The 13,916-nt window shown below is 46.5% G+C and overlaps 1 protein-coding gene across 4 annotated transcripts in view; it reads left to right on the plus strand.

The window, feature by feature from the left end:
- ptprfa (protein tyrosine phosphatase receptor type Fa) overlaps positions 1–13,916 on the plus strand; it is a 117,221-nt gene that overhangs the window by 95,945 nt on the left and 7,360 nt on the right. For 2 of the 4 annotated variants that reach the window (XM_083671685.1, XM_083671686.1), the window contains 7 exons: positions 1,190–1,302; positions 2,692–2,724; positions 4,830–4,927; positions 11,243–11,366; positions 11,623–11,798; positions 13,461–13,580; positions 13,693–13,847. In XM_083671685.1, the coding sequence (XP_083527811.1) occupies positions 1,190–1,302; positions 2,692–2,724; positions 4,830–4,927; positions 11,243–11,366; positions 11,623–11,798; positions 13,461–13,580; positions 13,693–13,847 (819 nt within the window). The remainder of the gene's footprint in view (positions 1–1,189; positions 1,303–2,691; positions 2,725–4,829; positions 4,928–11,242; positions 11,367–11,622; positions 11,799–13,460; positions 13,581–13,692; positions 13,848–13,916) is intronic. The other 2 variants (XM_083671687.1, XM_083671688.1) reach the window with 1 other exon arrangement.

Genomic DNA, 13,916 nt, shown 5'->3' on the forward strand with positions numbered 1-13,916 from the left:
ATTGACATGCTCTTTGTTTCTGTTACACTGCCAAGAACACACGCCATGTCTTTCAGTTGTGTGCTGCTGAGCATTTTTCAGGAGCCATATCTGAGTTTTGACAGTGTGTGTGTGTGTGTGTGTGTGTGTGTGTGTGTGTGTGTGTGTGTGTGTGTGTGTGTGTGTGTGTGTGTGTGTGTGTGTGTGTGTGTGGTGGGTGGGTGTGCGTGGGCATGTGTATGCGCATGTGTGTGCGTGGGCGTGTCTGTGTGTGTGTGTGTGTGTGTGTGCGTGCGTGTGCAGGCATGTGTTTGTGTGTGGCGCTCACAGCAAGCTTTGAGTGCAGAGTTAACAGATCCTGTTGATCTGTCTCTCAGAGTAATCATATCTGAGACATCCAAGTCTGTTGTTTCTTCCTCAACCATCCACCCACACACACCTGCAGCACTGCCTTTGAAAGTAAATGCCAAACTTGCAGTTAAAAAAGAATTATGTTCCCTTGGCAATATAGTGAAAATAACAAAGGGCTTCTCACCCTTATTTCATGCCTCCATCCTTTAGCTTCATCTCTGCAATGCCCTCCATCTCTAAGTTTAGGGCAAACATGACTGATACATCCCTAAGCCATGCCTGCATGGCAACACTAATAATACATCCACCCCTGAGACACCAGCACTCAGCCATGCACTCAGAGACATGTCGGAGTGATAGCACTTTAGCGCATTAGCGTGGCAGCTGTAACATGGCAACGCTAAGACATCAGTAAGCATGCTAGGATTAGGAGACATGGCACATAGGGACTAAGACACCTCCACCAGATGCGCTCTCTCTCTCTCTCCACTGCTGCAATTAGCCAGCCTCTCTGTCACCCGGCTGATCCGCTAATTGCTCCGCCTGTTTGTTTTCACACATTCATATCGGTGAAATTAGAGGTTTTAATGAGTGCAACCCAAAACTATGTCACCACTTTACATCCAGCTGTGGAGACACTGAAGTGGGCACTCCACACACAAAAGGCCTCACCTGGGGAATGGCATACTAATTCACTAAAGAAAAATGCTTATTCCCTTCGTCACAATTGTACAGCACTGTCATTTTGGTTTTGAGTCTGGTTGTCAATTTGTAATTCGGGGTTGACTTGCACAGCTAGTGCGCTGCTGCTATGTGTGTGTTTGGGGTTCCTCTCATCATTTTCTGCTTGTCTCCCCAGGAAGCGAGCCTCTCCCTCAGCCAAGGATGAGCACTCAGCTGGGGTTAAGGACTCACTGCTGGCCCACTCCTCAGACCCTGTGGAGATGAGGAGACTCAACTACCAGACACAAGGTAAAGTATGGTCCCACGCGCACATAAGCTCACATCAACTCACACACTAGCAGACACACACACACACTCACTGACACAGACTCACTCATCCAGATTACAATTTCAGCCATGCTGAAATGTTTCCAATGTCTTTCCAAGTCTCAAACAAGGTGTAAATCTGACCACTAGTTACTGTAGCAGCCAGGGGTCACCCTCTTTCACTCTCCCCTACATAAACTAAACTATGATGAAGTCCCTAGGAAATGTGTATGCAACCATTTTTCAAGAAGATGTCATTAAATCTAACTCACAGCACAACCTTGATTACTGTATGTTGGTGGATTCGTGTTCAAGTAAAATAGTTAACATGGGGCTAGTGTAATACCCGGGTAGGTGTCCTCTCTCATCTCACAGTGAAGGAAAGTGACAGAGACAGAGTTTGCTTGGTAACAGGCCACCCCTTGCAGGCTGCACTGACCCTGGACAGTAATTAAACAGTGCTGCTGAAAGCATTGTGGAGAGTCCTGAGCTTTGAACCCAGCACAGGAATAAAGCCAACAGACTCACAGGAGAGGACCTTTCCTAACTTGCTCTCTACCCCTATGTGTGCTCTTCCTTTCTATTCGTTTCTTTCCCCCTGTCTCTGCTCTAACTCTCCATCTCTTCTATCTCCCTCTCATTCCTCTTTCTATGTTTTTACCCCCCCTCCCTCTCTCTCCCCCTCTGTCTCTTCTCTTTTCTCTTTTCACTCTGTGGGTGTTTTTGAAGCTAGATCCATCACATAGCTTGTCTTTGGGGAGGGGGGGGGGGGTTCTTTGTTGTTTCCTATTTAATAGTCAGCTTGTAAATTTCTTATCAATGGGGGGGATTTGGCAGATGTTGTTTACACAAATAGAGGCAGGTACTTTGACTAATTTGGCTCATACCCCTTGGTGTCCTTCTTGAACACAATGAAGACCCGCCAGGCGGCTGGTGTTCTAAAAAGCTCAGTTCACTCCTCAAAGCTGTGTCTAAATTTTCAGTACCCAGTCAAGATCAAATACAGTATACCTTCAATTGTGTATGTTGGACAATTACTATCTTAGTTCCTTAGTAAAGAAAAAGTGGGGCCTTTGATCTATGGGTAGCACTGACATATGTGGACAGCACTTCCAGTACGTACATGGACAGACAGGCTGAATGTGTGAGGACTGTTCTAATTCCACAGTGGGCATAAGAATCAGGCTCTCTCAAGGCTGTAGTATCTATCTACAGAGCCTTGGTCTTCTCTGTACGGTATCTCTGTACTGTCTCTCTGATCCTGATCTACCCTGTGCTCCCTCTTCTCTTTCATCTTGCCTCTTTAACGTGGATGATCCCTCTGATACTTGTTGTTGAATATTACCCATCTACCCCATCTTCTCCCCGCAGGTTCCAGTGCCCCCAGTTGCCCGAACACTCCAAGTTAGTTTCCATTCCTCCTGTGTTTTCTACCTATTTGAGTCTCTCCCCATCCCTCTCCTTTTCTTTATCTCTCTAATAGTTTTTTTTTTTTTTATCTGTTTCTATCTCACCCCTTCTTCTCTCTCACTCTATTTCTCTCTCTCTCTCTCTCTCTCTCTCTCTCTCATTATTTCTGTTCTCTCATATTCTCTGGGTCACTCTACATCAGTTTCACGGGTTGCAACATCACAGCTTACACAAACAACAATATGTATCCAGCTTAAGCCAAACCTCAAAGTGGCAGTGTGAAAGAAGGGTCACCCAAACCCCTGGATGTGCTGTGATGTTGTTACTTTTGTGAGCTGAGGTGGAACGATCACCCTCCATCTCTCCTCCCTCCCACCCTCTTCCTCCATCTCTCCTCCCTCCCACCCTCTTCCTCCATCTCTCCTCCCTCCCACCCTCTTCCTCCATCTCTCCTCCCTCCCACCCTCTCCCTCCATCTCTCCTCCCTCCCACCCTCTCCCTCCATCTCTCCTCCCTCCCACCCTCTTCCTCCATCTCTCCTCCCTCCCACCCTCTCCCTCCATCTCTCCTCCCTCCCACCCTCTCCCTCCATCTCTCCTCCCTCCCACCCTCTTCCTCCATCTCTCCTCCCTCCCACCCTCTCCCTCCATCTCTCCTCCCTCCCACCCTCTCCCTCCATCTCTCCTCCCTCCCACCCTCTTCCTCCATCTCTCCTCCCTCCCACCCTCTCCCTCCATCTCTCCTCCCTCCCACCCTCTCCCTCCATCTCTCCTCCCTCCCACCCTCTTCCTCCATCTCTCCTCCCTCACACCCTCTCCCTCCATCTCTCCTCCCTCCCACCCTCTCCCTCCATCTCTCCTCCCTCCTCTATTCCACTGCTGTTTTCTGTGTGTCATCAAGGCCATCTCAGCTTGTGCTAGCTGCAGTGTGTCTGTATGACAAGTTTGATTTGTAGCTCAGTCACTGGACACCACCCCCCACCCCACCACCTCATTCACTTCCTCTCCGCAGGCTGGCCATCACAACTGTCACAGCTGAGAACTATCCAGAGTGTTTGGTTGGATGGCTGTGGGCGTTGAGAGGTTAAAGGGAGAGGACAGGGGTTAAGATATGTCATAGTAATCTAATTAGATGATAAAGCAGTTACAATAAGCTGTGAATTTAATCAAATTCATAACTTGAGTGTTGCAATGTGAAGAATATTTGATCTCTGAAGCCATCGTTACTGCATTTGTACTTGTGTTTGTTTGTTGTTTTAGTGCTGTTGTGTCTGTTCTCTGTTGTGTCTTATTGGGGATAATATTGTCATATTGCTTTGGGGGCAAAGCCAAGCTGAATGGTTGTCCCTACATCGATTGATCTTTTGAAGCCCTAAGCTCTTTTTCCTCTGAAAGAGATGGATATACAGTATGTGTTGTGTTGAAAAGTTTTGTATTTGATGTTTCACTCTTCGGATAATTAGATTTCCAGGCAACAACTGTGTGCTGGATTTTGCTTTGTGGCTGGTTCTTTTTATAACTAAATATTACGTATCAATTATGAACGAATATTGTTTCAGATTTGTGATGTCATCTAGCCTCTCTCAAGGGCAGCTCATGGGAGAGTGACCTGTTGTTCTATTTAGAGTAACGAGATACTGTTGATGTCCCACTCCTCCTCACTAACCCCTCCCACTCACACTTGTGCTGCTGTGGGCTACAGCCAACCAATCAGTGCTCACTCACTCACTCACTCACTCACTCACATCACACGAGTGACCACAGCATTGTGTTGTAGAGCTACAGTTAGATATCACCCCTTCTCTCTCTCTCGATCTCCCTCTCTCTCTCTCGATCTCTCTCACTATTGTACACACACTTTCCATATCACCACTCTCAATTAGCTATGTGCTTTGTGATTGCACATGAATCAGCTCTCTGGTTGCATTTCTCACTGTTTGTGCATGTGTGTTTGCGCGCGCGTGTGTGTGTGCAATGTGTGTGTGTGTGTGTGTGTGTGTGTGTGCGTGTGTGTGTGTGTGTGTGTGTGTGTGTGTGTGTGTGTGTGTGTGTGTGTGTGTGTGTGTGATTGTATTCACCACCTCTTCCTCTCTCCAACAGGGATGAGGGAACACCCGGCCATCTCCACGACTGACCTGGCCGAACACATTGAGCGCCTGAAGGCCAACGACAGCCTCCACTTCTCCCAGGAGTACGAGGTAACTTCTTCTCTGCACTGTCCATCTGACCACTTAGAACACCACATCTAGCTCTGTACTCCAGAGAGGTGTATTACAGTATAGACAATAATCAGTGATCAATGGAGTCAAGGTATAGACATGGGCAAATTAGTATTCAGTAGACCTTGTTGATGATTCTGGGAATTGGACTTTATCATTGACCCCACCCCACCCCAATGTATATACAGTTGAATCTATTAGGTGTCCAAATCAAACATTATTATTTTGTTTTTCAATAAGCTATTAAGCTAATAAGCTATGCTCAGGTTCCTGTCAGGCTTACCTTCACTCTGTGAAAGGTTCAGGGATGGTAAAAGGATACTACTAAAGTATGCATGAATTCTATCCCTCCCTTCCAAGAATATTATTCCACTGCACTTACCTACTGTAAAAGCCAGTGAGGGATTATGGCTTGTTGATGTCCTACAAAGGGAGGTAATTTACATTTAAAGTGGTGAATTTCGGAGCGGATAAAGCAGGACAGATGGGTGCACTGTTTACTCTGAGAGGAGGGGAGGGGGGAGCCATATTAATTATAAAACAGCACCTAGATCAACTTTTCTGCCTTTTCCTGTTTTCATTCAATGTGTTGGGAAGTAGTGAACAGTAGAGCTGTTTTGTTTGCTAGTTTGTAACTGCTCAGAATGACGAGAGTGTTCAGACAAGAGAACAGGGTGTCAGATGAAGTGGGTGGAACTGGGTTTCAGGCACCTCACTACCTCAGCAATATTGACGAGGAGAGTTTCCGCTAAGGTCGACGGGAAAGCTTCAATGCGTTGTGTTTATTTTCTGTTTCAGGGTTCTCAGTCAATTCGTTTTCACGCACATGCAAGCATGCACACATACACGCACACGCACACACACACGCGCACACACACCCCCACTTTTATACATAGGAGCTATTACCTCATCATGTTAGCTTATCTCCGAGCATCAGGGCATGAAATTAAAGGTTCATAATGGCTCTATTTAAATGAGAGCAGTCAAGGCTTTTCACAGCTTGTTAGATCTGACGGATAAGTGGCTCTGTGATTGGTGCCTGTGCTGAATGCCACTGCATATACTGCAGATAACGTCCATCACAACCTTGATTAGCATAATAGTAATATACTGTAGTCATCACCACTCAAAGTGTAGCAGTCCTCGAAGTACAGTAAGTGTCTTTAATTTATTACAAATAAAGTTAAGACTAGGTTAGATGTATTATCTAGTCTAATCAATCTGAAGAGTAAGCCTTGACTTCTGCAACACACTCTTGGCCGGTCTCCCCGCCTCCACCATCAGGCCTCTGCAGCTCACCGAGAACGCTGCCGCCCATCTGGTGTTCAATCTCCCCAAATTCTCCCATGTCACTCCCCTCCTCCGCACCCTTCACTGGCTCCCAGGAGCAGCTCGCATGAGATTCAAGACCCTGGTGCTCGCCTACCGGGCGGCAAAGGGAACAGCACCTCCCTACTTGCAAGCAATGGTCAGCCCCCAAAACCCTGCCCGATCACTCCGCTCTTCCACCTTGGCTGGCCGCCTGGCACCGCCGCCTCTATGTGGATGCAGCAGCCGCACTACTCAGTTACTTTATCTTATGATGACTGATGGATAGATGATTCACTTACTTAAACAACTGTATTTGTTGTAAGTCACTTTGGATAAAAGCATCTACTAAATGCCATAAATGTAATGTAAATGTAAGTGACACTCCCCTTTCAGATGGAAATCTGAAATAGAAATAAAGGTCTAGTTCTTATAGCAGTTAGTATACTGGACTCTACTCTACACTTCTACACTGTCATCTAGAAAAGGGTTTATGATAACCCTGAGACTAATGAATGGGACATGTAGTTAAACACACATATAGTTTTAATACCCAATGTTTTCTATTTGTTTTGCTATAGTCCATTGTCTATTTTAGTTAATTATGTTGTTGTTATGTTCCCTGAACTGCTTATTCTATTAATAGTAGAGTATTTGTGGTTTGGACAAAAACCCAGGCTGTATCCATGTTTGTCTTTCAAAGGTGAATAGAAACATTGGTTAGAAATAGCTAAAATAGGATTCCTAATCTGGTCTGCATGGGCAACACACGCACACAGACACAGACACATACACAGACACAGACACAGACACAGACACAGACACAGACACAGACACACACACACACACACACACACACACACACACACACACACACAGACACAGACACAGACACAGACACAGACACAGACACACACACACACACACACACACACACACACACACACACAGACACACACACACACACACACACACACACACACACACACACACACACACTGACGCAGAGGAAGGAAGGCCATATGCTCTGGGAGAGAAAACTCAGCCAGTGATGACAAATTCAGGATAGGGACTTGCAGATAATTTATATCACCGCTTGGCTGGTAATATACACACAGAGACGACAACAGGTGTTAATCAGGCTTTTCACCAGACAAAATCACGTCCTAATGTGCCTCACTCGATTAGGATATCATCTGAAGAATGGAGGCGCTCTTTAAGTACCACAGCGTCACTCAGACAGAGGGAATGATGGGCTCTTTAACATTTCTGGTGCGTTGCACTGCGCCCATGTGGCTGTTTTTCCCCTGCTGGATCTGCAGACAGGTGGCATAAATAACAGCACATCTCAGGCTCCTAGGGAGAGAATTGGAGGCTTATTGTGGAGTCGGCAGGTGCATCCCTCTGTTGTGTCTATGAGAAATACAGCAAACAATGTCTTTCAGCCACTCACCCAGACAGACTGTCAGCCGACATTGATCCACACATTCATCCCCCCACCCAGTCCTGGAACAGATGGACCAGAGGGGCTGAGTCACCCTGATGTGTGTGTGTGTGTGTGTGTGTGTGTGTGTGTGTGTGTGTGTGTGTGTGTGTGTGTGTGTGTGTGTGTGTTCTGTGTAGCTCTGTGAAGCTGTTGAATTAAGCATGTTTTATTTACATCTGAATGTAGTTACGGTTGGTGCGACACACATTTGCCTCCCTTTGTAAGTACTAATTAAAGCAGTAGCTTATATGTGGAGATTAAGATAAAGGAGGCAATATACTTAGTCGAGTACGATGAGCAATGGGAGGATATGTGCTGAAATGCAGGATCTACTTCAGAATGATTATCACCACGCTGGTTAGGATGAGGCAAGTCAAAAACAGGGGGGTTCTTCAAATGTGTGATGATGCAAAGTCAATTTTCCTTGCCTATGGTAATTCATCCTCTGTCAAATGTAAGCATGGTATCTCTGGTGCACAGAGATACACATGGTGCGGGCCCCTCTTGGCTTTTGTCTTCTTACTGTAGGTACCTGTTTTGTTTTTGGGGAACGGAACTGCGGCACTGTGAGCGTGATTACAGTGACATACACGGTAACTGATATTCACGTCAGCACAGCACATTAGTAGTAATGTGTGTGATTTGTCAGTGCGACGCAGTGGAAGCTTTACCTAACAGGCTGTTAAATAAGATGTGCGCTCAACCTCTCACACCATTGTCATTATTATCTGCAGCAGACTGGGGCCAACACGCCTGCCCAGCCAGTCAGGTGGAAAACCAGCAGGATATTACAGTCTATTTCAGCCTCTTTTTGTGTGTGTGTGTGTGTGTGCGTGTGTGTGTGTGTGTGTGTGTGTGTGTGTGTGTGTGTGTGTGTGTGTGTGTGTGTGTGTGTGTGTGTGTGTGTGTGTGTTTGTGTTTGTGATAGAGAGGGCGGGGGAGGGAGCAAGTGAGGGAGCTGAAGGGAGAGAGAAGTGTTTGTGTATGCGTATGTTTTTCAGATAATGTCAGATCAGTGGTCAGAGCAGAAAGGTCAATAATGAATAACAATATACTGCTTGTCATTATTCCGCTGGAAGAGGGAGTTTGTCCAGTGCCAAGGATCAATAAGCTCAGATGAATCATCAACATACATAGCTAACCTATCCCATGCCTCATGGCTGACTCCTACACTGTATGTCCCATGCTGAGTACTACCTTGACATCTACTCCTAATAAAGAATTTTCTCCATTATGAAATAACGACATGTCAACTTCATACATTTGTCGCTCGAAACCATCTTCCATTAAGTTCTTCCTTATCTAGTTACAGTAGTATGAGATGTATTGGCTTGCAATAGTGTGAGATATTGTATATGTATATACAGTTAGGTCCGGAAATATTTGGACAGTGACATAATTTTCATAATTTTGGCTCTGTACGCCACCACAATGGATTTGAAATGAAACGTTCGAGATGCGAAGTGCAGACTTTCAGCTTTAATTCAAGGGGTTGAACAAAAATATTGTATGAAACGTTTAGGAATTGCAACCATTTTTATACACAGTCCCCTATTTTCAGGGGCTCAAATGTAATTGGACAAATTAACATGATCATAAATAAAATGTTCATTTTTAATACTTTGTCGAGAATCCTTTGCAGGCAATGGCTGCCTGAAGTCTGGAACCCATGGACATCACCAAATGCTGGGTTTCCTCCTTTGTGATGCTTTGCCAGGCCTTTACTGCAGCTGTCTTCAGTTGTTGTTTGTTCATGGGTTTTTCTGCCTTTAGTTTTGTCTTCAGCAAGTGAAATGCATGCTCGAGCAGGTTAAGATCAGGCTCATTGCAGAATATTCCACTTCTTTGCCTCAAAAAACTCCTGGGTTGCTTTTGCAGTATATTTTGGGTCATTGTCCATCTGTACTGTGAAGCACCGTCCAACCAACTTTGCTGAATTTGGCTGAATCTGAGCAGACAGTATATCCCTAAACACTTCAGAATTCATCCGGCTGCTTCTGTCTTCTGTCACATCATCAATAAACACTAGTGACCCAGTGCCATTGGAAGACATGCATGCCCATGCCATCACACTGCCTCCACTGTGTTTTATAGATGATGTGGTATGCTTCAGACCATGATCAGTTCCAAGCCTTCTCCATATTCTTCCCATCATGCTGGTACAGGTTGATCTTAGTTTCATCTGTCCAAAGAATGCTGTTCCAGAACTGGGCTGGCTTTTTTAGATGTTTTTTGGCAAAGTCTAATCTGGCCTTTCTATTCTTGAGGCTTATGAATGGTTCTTGTGAAGTCTTCTCTTCATGGTAGACTTGGATAATGATATGCCTACCTCCTGGAGAGTGTTCTTCACTTGGCTAGATGTTGTGAAGGGAATTTTCTTTACCATGTGAAGGATCCTGCGATCATCCACCACTGTTGTCTTCCGTGGACATTCAGGCCTTTTTGTGTTGCCGAGCTCACCAGTGCGTTCTTTTTCTCTCAGAATGTACCAAACTGTTGATTTGGCCACTCCTAATGTTGCCGTTATCTCTCTGATGGATTTTTTTGTTTTTGCAGCGTAAGGATGGCCTGTTTCACTTGCATTGAGAGCTCCTTTGACCGCATGTTGTGCGTTCACAGCAACAGCTTCCACACTTGGAATCAACTCAGACCTTTTACCTGCTTAACTGATAAAGAAATAACAAAGGAATAGCCCACACATGTCCATGAAACTGCTTTTGAGTCAATTGTCCAATTACTTTTGGTCCCTTGAAAAAGAGGGGGCTACATATTAAAGAGCTGTAATTCCTAAACCCTTCCTCCAATTTGGATGTGAATACCCTCAAATTAAAGCTGAGAGTCTGCACTTTATGCCCATATTCATATATAACTGTAACTTGAATATGTTTTGGTAAACAGCTAAAATAACAAAAATTGTGTCAGAGTCCAAATATATATGGACCTAACTGTATATATACAATTGAGTCCTTCTTACCTGCTGGACTACAATGTGCTAGTGTAACATTGTGGAGGTAGAAGGTTCATGTGCTCTCTTTGAGTCAGGGTGGGGGACTGGAGGTCATGACCCTCAGCTTGGAAACATTCAGGAACGCTGACAAAGAGCTTCTCTTTCCTGCTTCTGCTTTGTAGACCTCTGTGATCTGATTACATCACTGCAGCTCTCCTTGGCCATTATGTTGCACTGAGGTGGTAGAGCGATGGCCGACAGGTGCTTCTCTGACTGTACAAACTGGCCAATGTGAACCCAGAGTGCTGAGGGGTCATGTAAGGCTGCTCCTATTACAGAGCACATGCTGAATAGGATAGGAACTGTGTCTTGGAACCGCAATTAGGCTGAACCATTGATATAGACAACTTCCTCGCAAAGCACTGCAAGACTATTGAGTTTCGAAAACATTACAGTGAAGATTACATTAAGTTCTCTCTCTCTCTTGTTTTCTCTCTCCTCTCTCTCACCCTGTCTAACCCCTCTCTTTCTGTCTCTTTATTCTCTCTCTCAGTCTATTGATCCTGGCCAGCAGTTCACCTGGGAGCACTCCAACCTGGAGGTCAACAAGCCAAAGAACCGCTATGCAAACGTCATCGCCTATGACCACTCCAGGGTCATCCTCACCCCTGTAGACGGTGAGAGACCAATTCTAATCACAAAGTCATTATCATCACAATATATCTCATAAACCCATCCCCAGATCTGACAACACTTCTCCATCACTCCTGGCAGTGTCTGGTGTCATAGATGTAAATACAGGCTTGCTGTTGACTGCTTATGAAGGCGTCTCTCTCTCTAATGTGCTGTGCTGCGTGTGATCATGTCATGCTGGGGTGGAGGCGCCTGATACCCCGCCGGCCTGGTAATGTTTAATAACATTCCTCCACGCAGGAGTGCCAGGTAGCGACTACATCAATGCCAACTACATCGACGGCTACCGCAAGCAGAACGCCTACATCGCTACGCAAGGCCCCTTGCCAGAGACGCTGAGTGACTTCTGGAGGATGGTGTGGGAGCAGAGGACTAATACCATCGTCATGATGACCAGACTAGAGGAGAAGTCCAGAGTGAGTGCCGCTGAACACAAACACCCCGTATGGACACACACACACACACACACACACACACACACACACACACACACACACACACACACACACACACACACACACACACACACATCCTGACCCCCAATCCACCTTGCACTGACATTGACCCTCCACTCACATTTACATCACATCATATGAACAATCCCAGCAGTCTCACCCTGGGCCTCTAATGGGCAGGAGGTGTGAGGTTCATCTGTGTGGATGTTTGGACACAGGGAATAACTGAGGCTGCAAGATGGCAGCAAGAGAGGGGAAATGTGTGGAAGAGCAGGGGTGTCTCCTGCTACACCTTCACTCACACGGTCAATAACTGTGGAACTAAAGGGCACAACAGGGTACCACACTGTCACTCCTTTATTAGTTGTGACAGAGTTCATCAGCTTCCAGACAAACTTAATATCACATCTGTCTCCGCTCAGACAAAGGGTCAATTCAATATGAGATGCCCTTTTGAACCTAGTGTGTCGTCACCACAGTCAGATGTTTGTTGGTATAACATCCAAATACTGTGTCCTCTATGTCTGACCCAGGTATGAGTCTCAAAGGAAAGGAAATTAAAGTATGGACCTACTAGACCAACTCTATACAGGAAGTCATGCGTCCATAGCAGCTGACCTTGGGGAACACAGTCACACCCGCTTGAGTGTGACCACCTGTCTGTTCTGTTCCACCGAGCAACTAGAGAACAGGAGCCTTCAATAATGTCAGGGGCAGCCATTCCTAGTCTTAGCTAATCCTGGTTTAGTGTGGTGAAATGTCCCTGTAAACAGATCGAAACATCACCTAAACTAAAATTTATATGAAACAAGTACAAAATGTCTGGGTTGAAAATGAACCAGTCATGTTTACTTTGAGCATATTTTTGGCAGGTTTGTTGTGACCCTCTGCTCAGACAGCTCTTGGCTGTACAGGGAGGGGAACTCCAGTGGAATGATGTGTCCAGGTGGTGACCCTGCTGTCCACCAGGCTGTTCTTCCACAGTGCCCTAACCAATGGTCCTGTAGTGTGGAGTAGAAAGAGACACCAGTCACACTCTAGGCTGCAGAGCTCTAGCCACTGTGACCAAAACCCCCATGGACATGACCCCCCTTGCCTGAGTTGTAGTAGCGTAAGGCCCCCATCTGTTAGGCCCCTGCCAGAGTCCCCCTGGCCTGGCTGGCACACTCTGTCCCTGACTCCCCTAAAGCCAGGCCTGATCCCCAGCTGGCTGTCCCTCTTTTCCGCTGTCCCTCTCCTCCTCTCTCCCTCCAGGACATGGTGGCTGACACAGTGGAGCGGAAGCAGCTCAAGCTGTCCACACCCTCCCAGACCCATGCACTTCCTTTCTATACCTCTAACTCAGCCCCTGTCCTCTACCTCTAACTCAGCCCCTGTCCTATACCTCTAACTCAGCCCCTGTCCTATACCTCTAACTCAGCCCCTGTCCTATACCTCTAACTCAGCCCCTGTCCTATACCTCTAACTCAGCCCCTGTCCTATACCTCTAACTCAGCCCCTGTCCTATACCTCTAACTGTGTGTGTGTGTGTGTGTGTGTGTGTGTGTGTGTGTGTGTGCGTGCGTGCGTGCGTGCGTGCGTGCGTGCGTGCGTGCGTGCGTGCGTGCGTGCGTGTGTGTGCAGGTGAAGTGTGACCAGTACTGGCCCAGTCGGGGAACGGAGACCTATGGGATGATCCAGGTGACCATGTTGGACACTGTGGAGCTGGCTACCTACAGCGTCCGTACCTTTGCCCTCTATAAGGTAAGAATGTAGCAAAAGTGTGACAAGCCCGAGAGGGCAGGGATCTTGGTCTTGTGTCCACATATGTGTATCTATGAGGTAATCAGTTTGTGTCCCTCTCCTACTATAACAGAACGGCTCCAGTGAGAAGAGAGAGGTGAGGCAGTTCCAGTTCATGGCCTGGCCGGACCACGGTGTGCCTGAGTACCCTACCCCCACCCTGGCTTTCCTGCGCAGGGTCAAGGCCTGCAACCCCCCTGACGCCGGTCCCATGGTGGTACACTGCAGGTATGCCACATCACACCTCAGAATCACACACACACACACATACACACACACACATACACACACACAAAC

Source organism: Argentina silus, assembly GCF_951799395.1.
Source record: "Argentina silus genome assembly, chromosome: 6".
NCBI classification, from domain to species: Eukaryota; Metazoa; Chordata; class Actinopteri; order Argentiniformes; family Argentinidae; genus Argentina; species Argentina silus.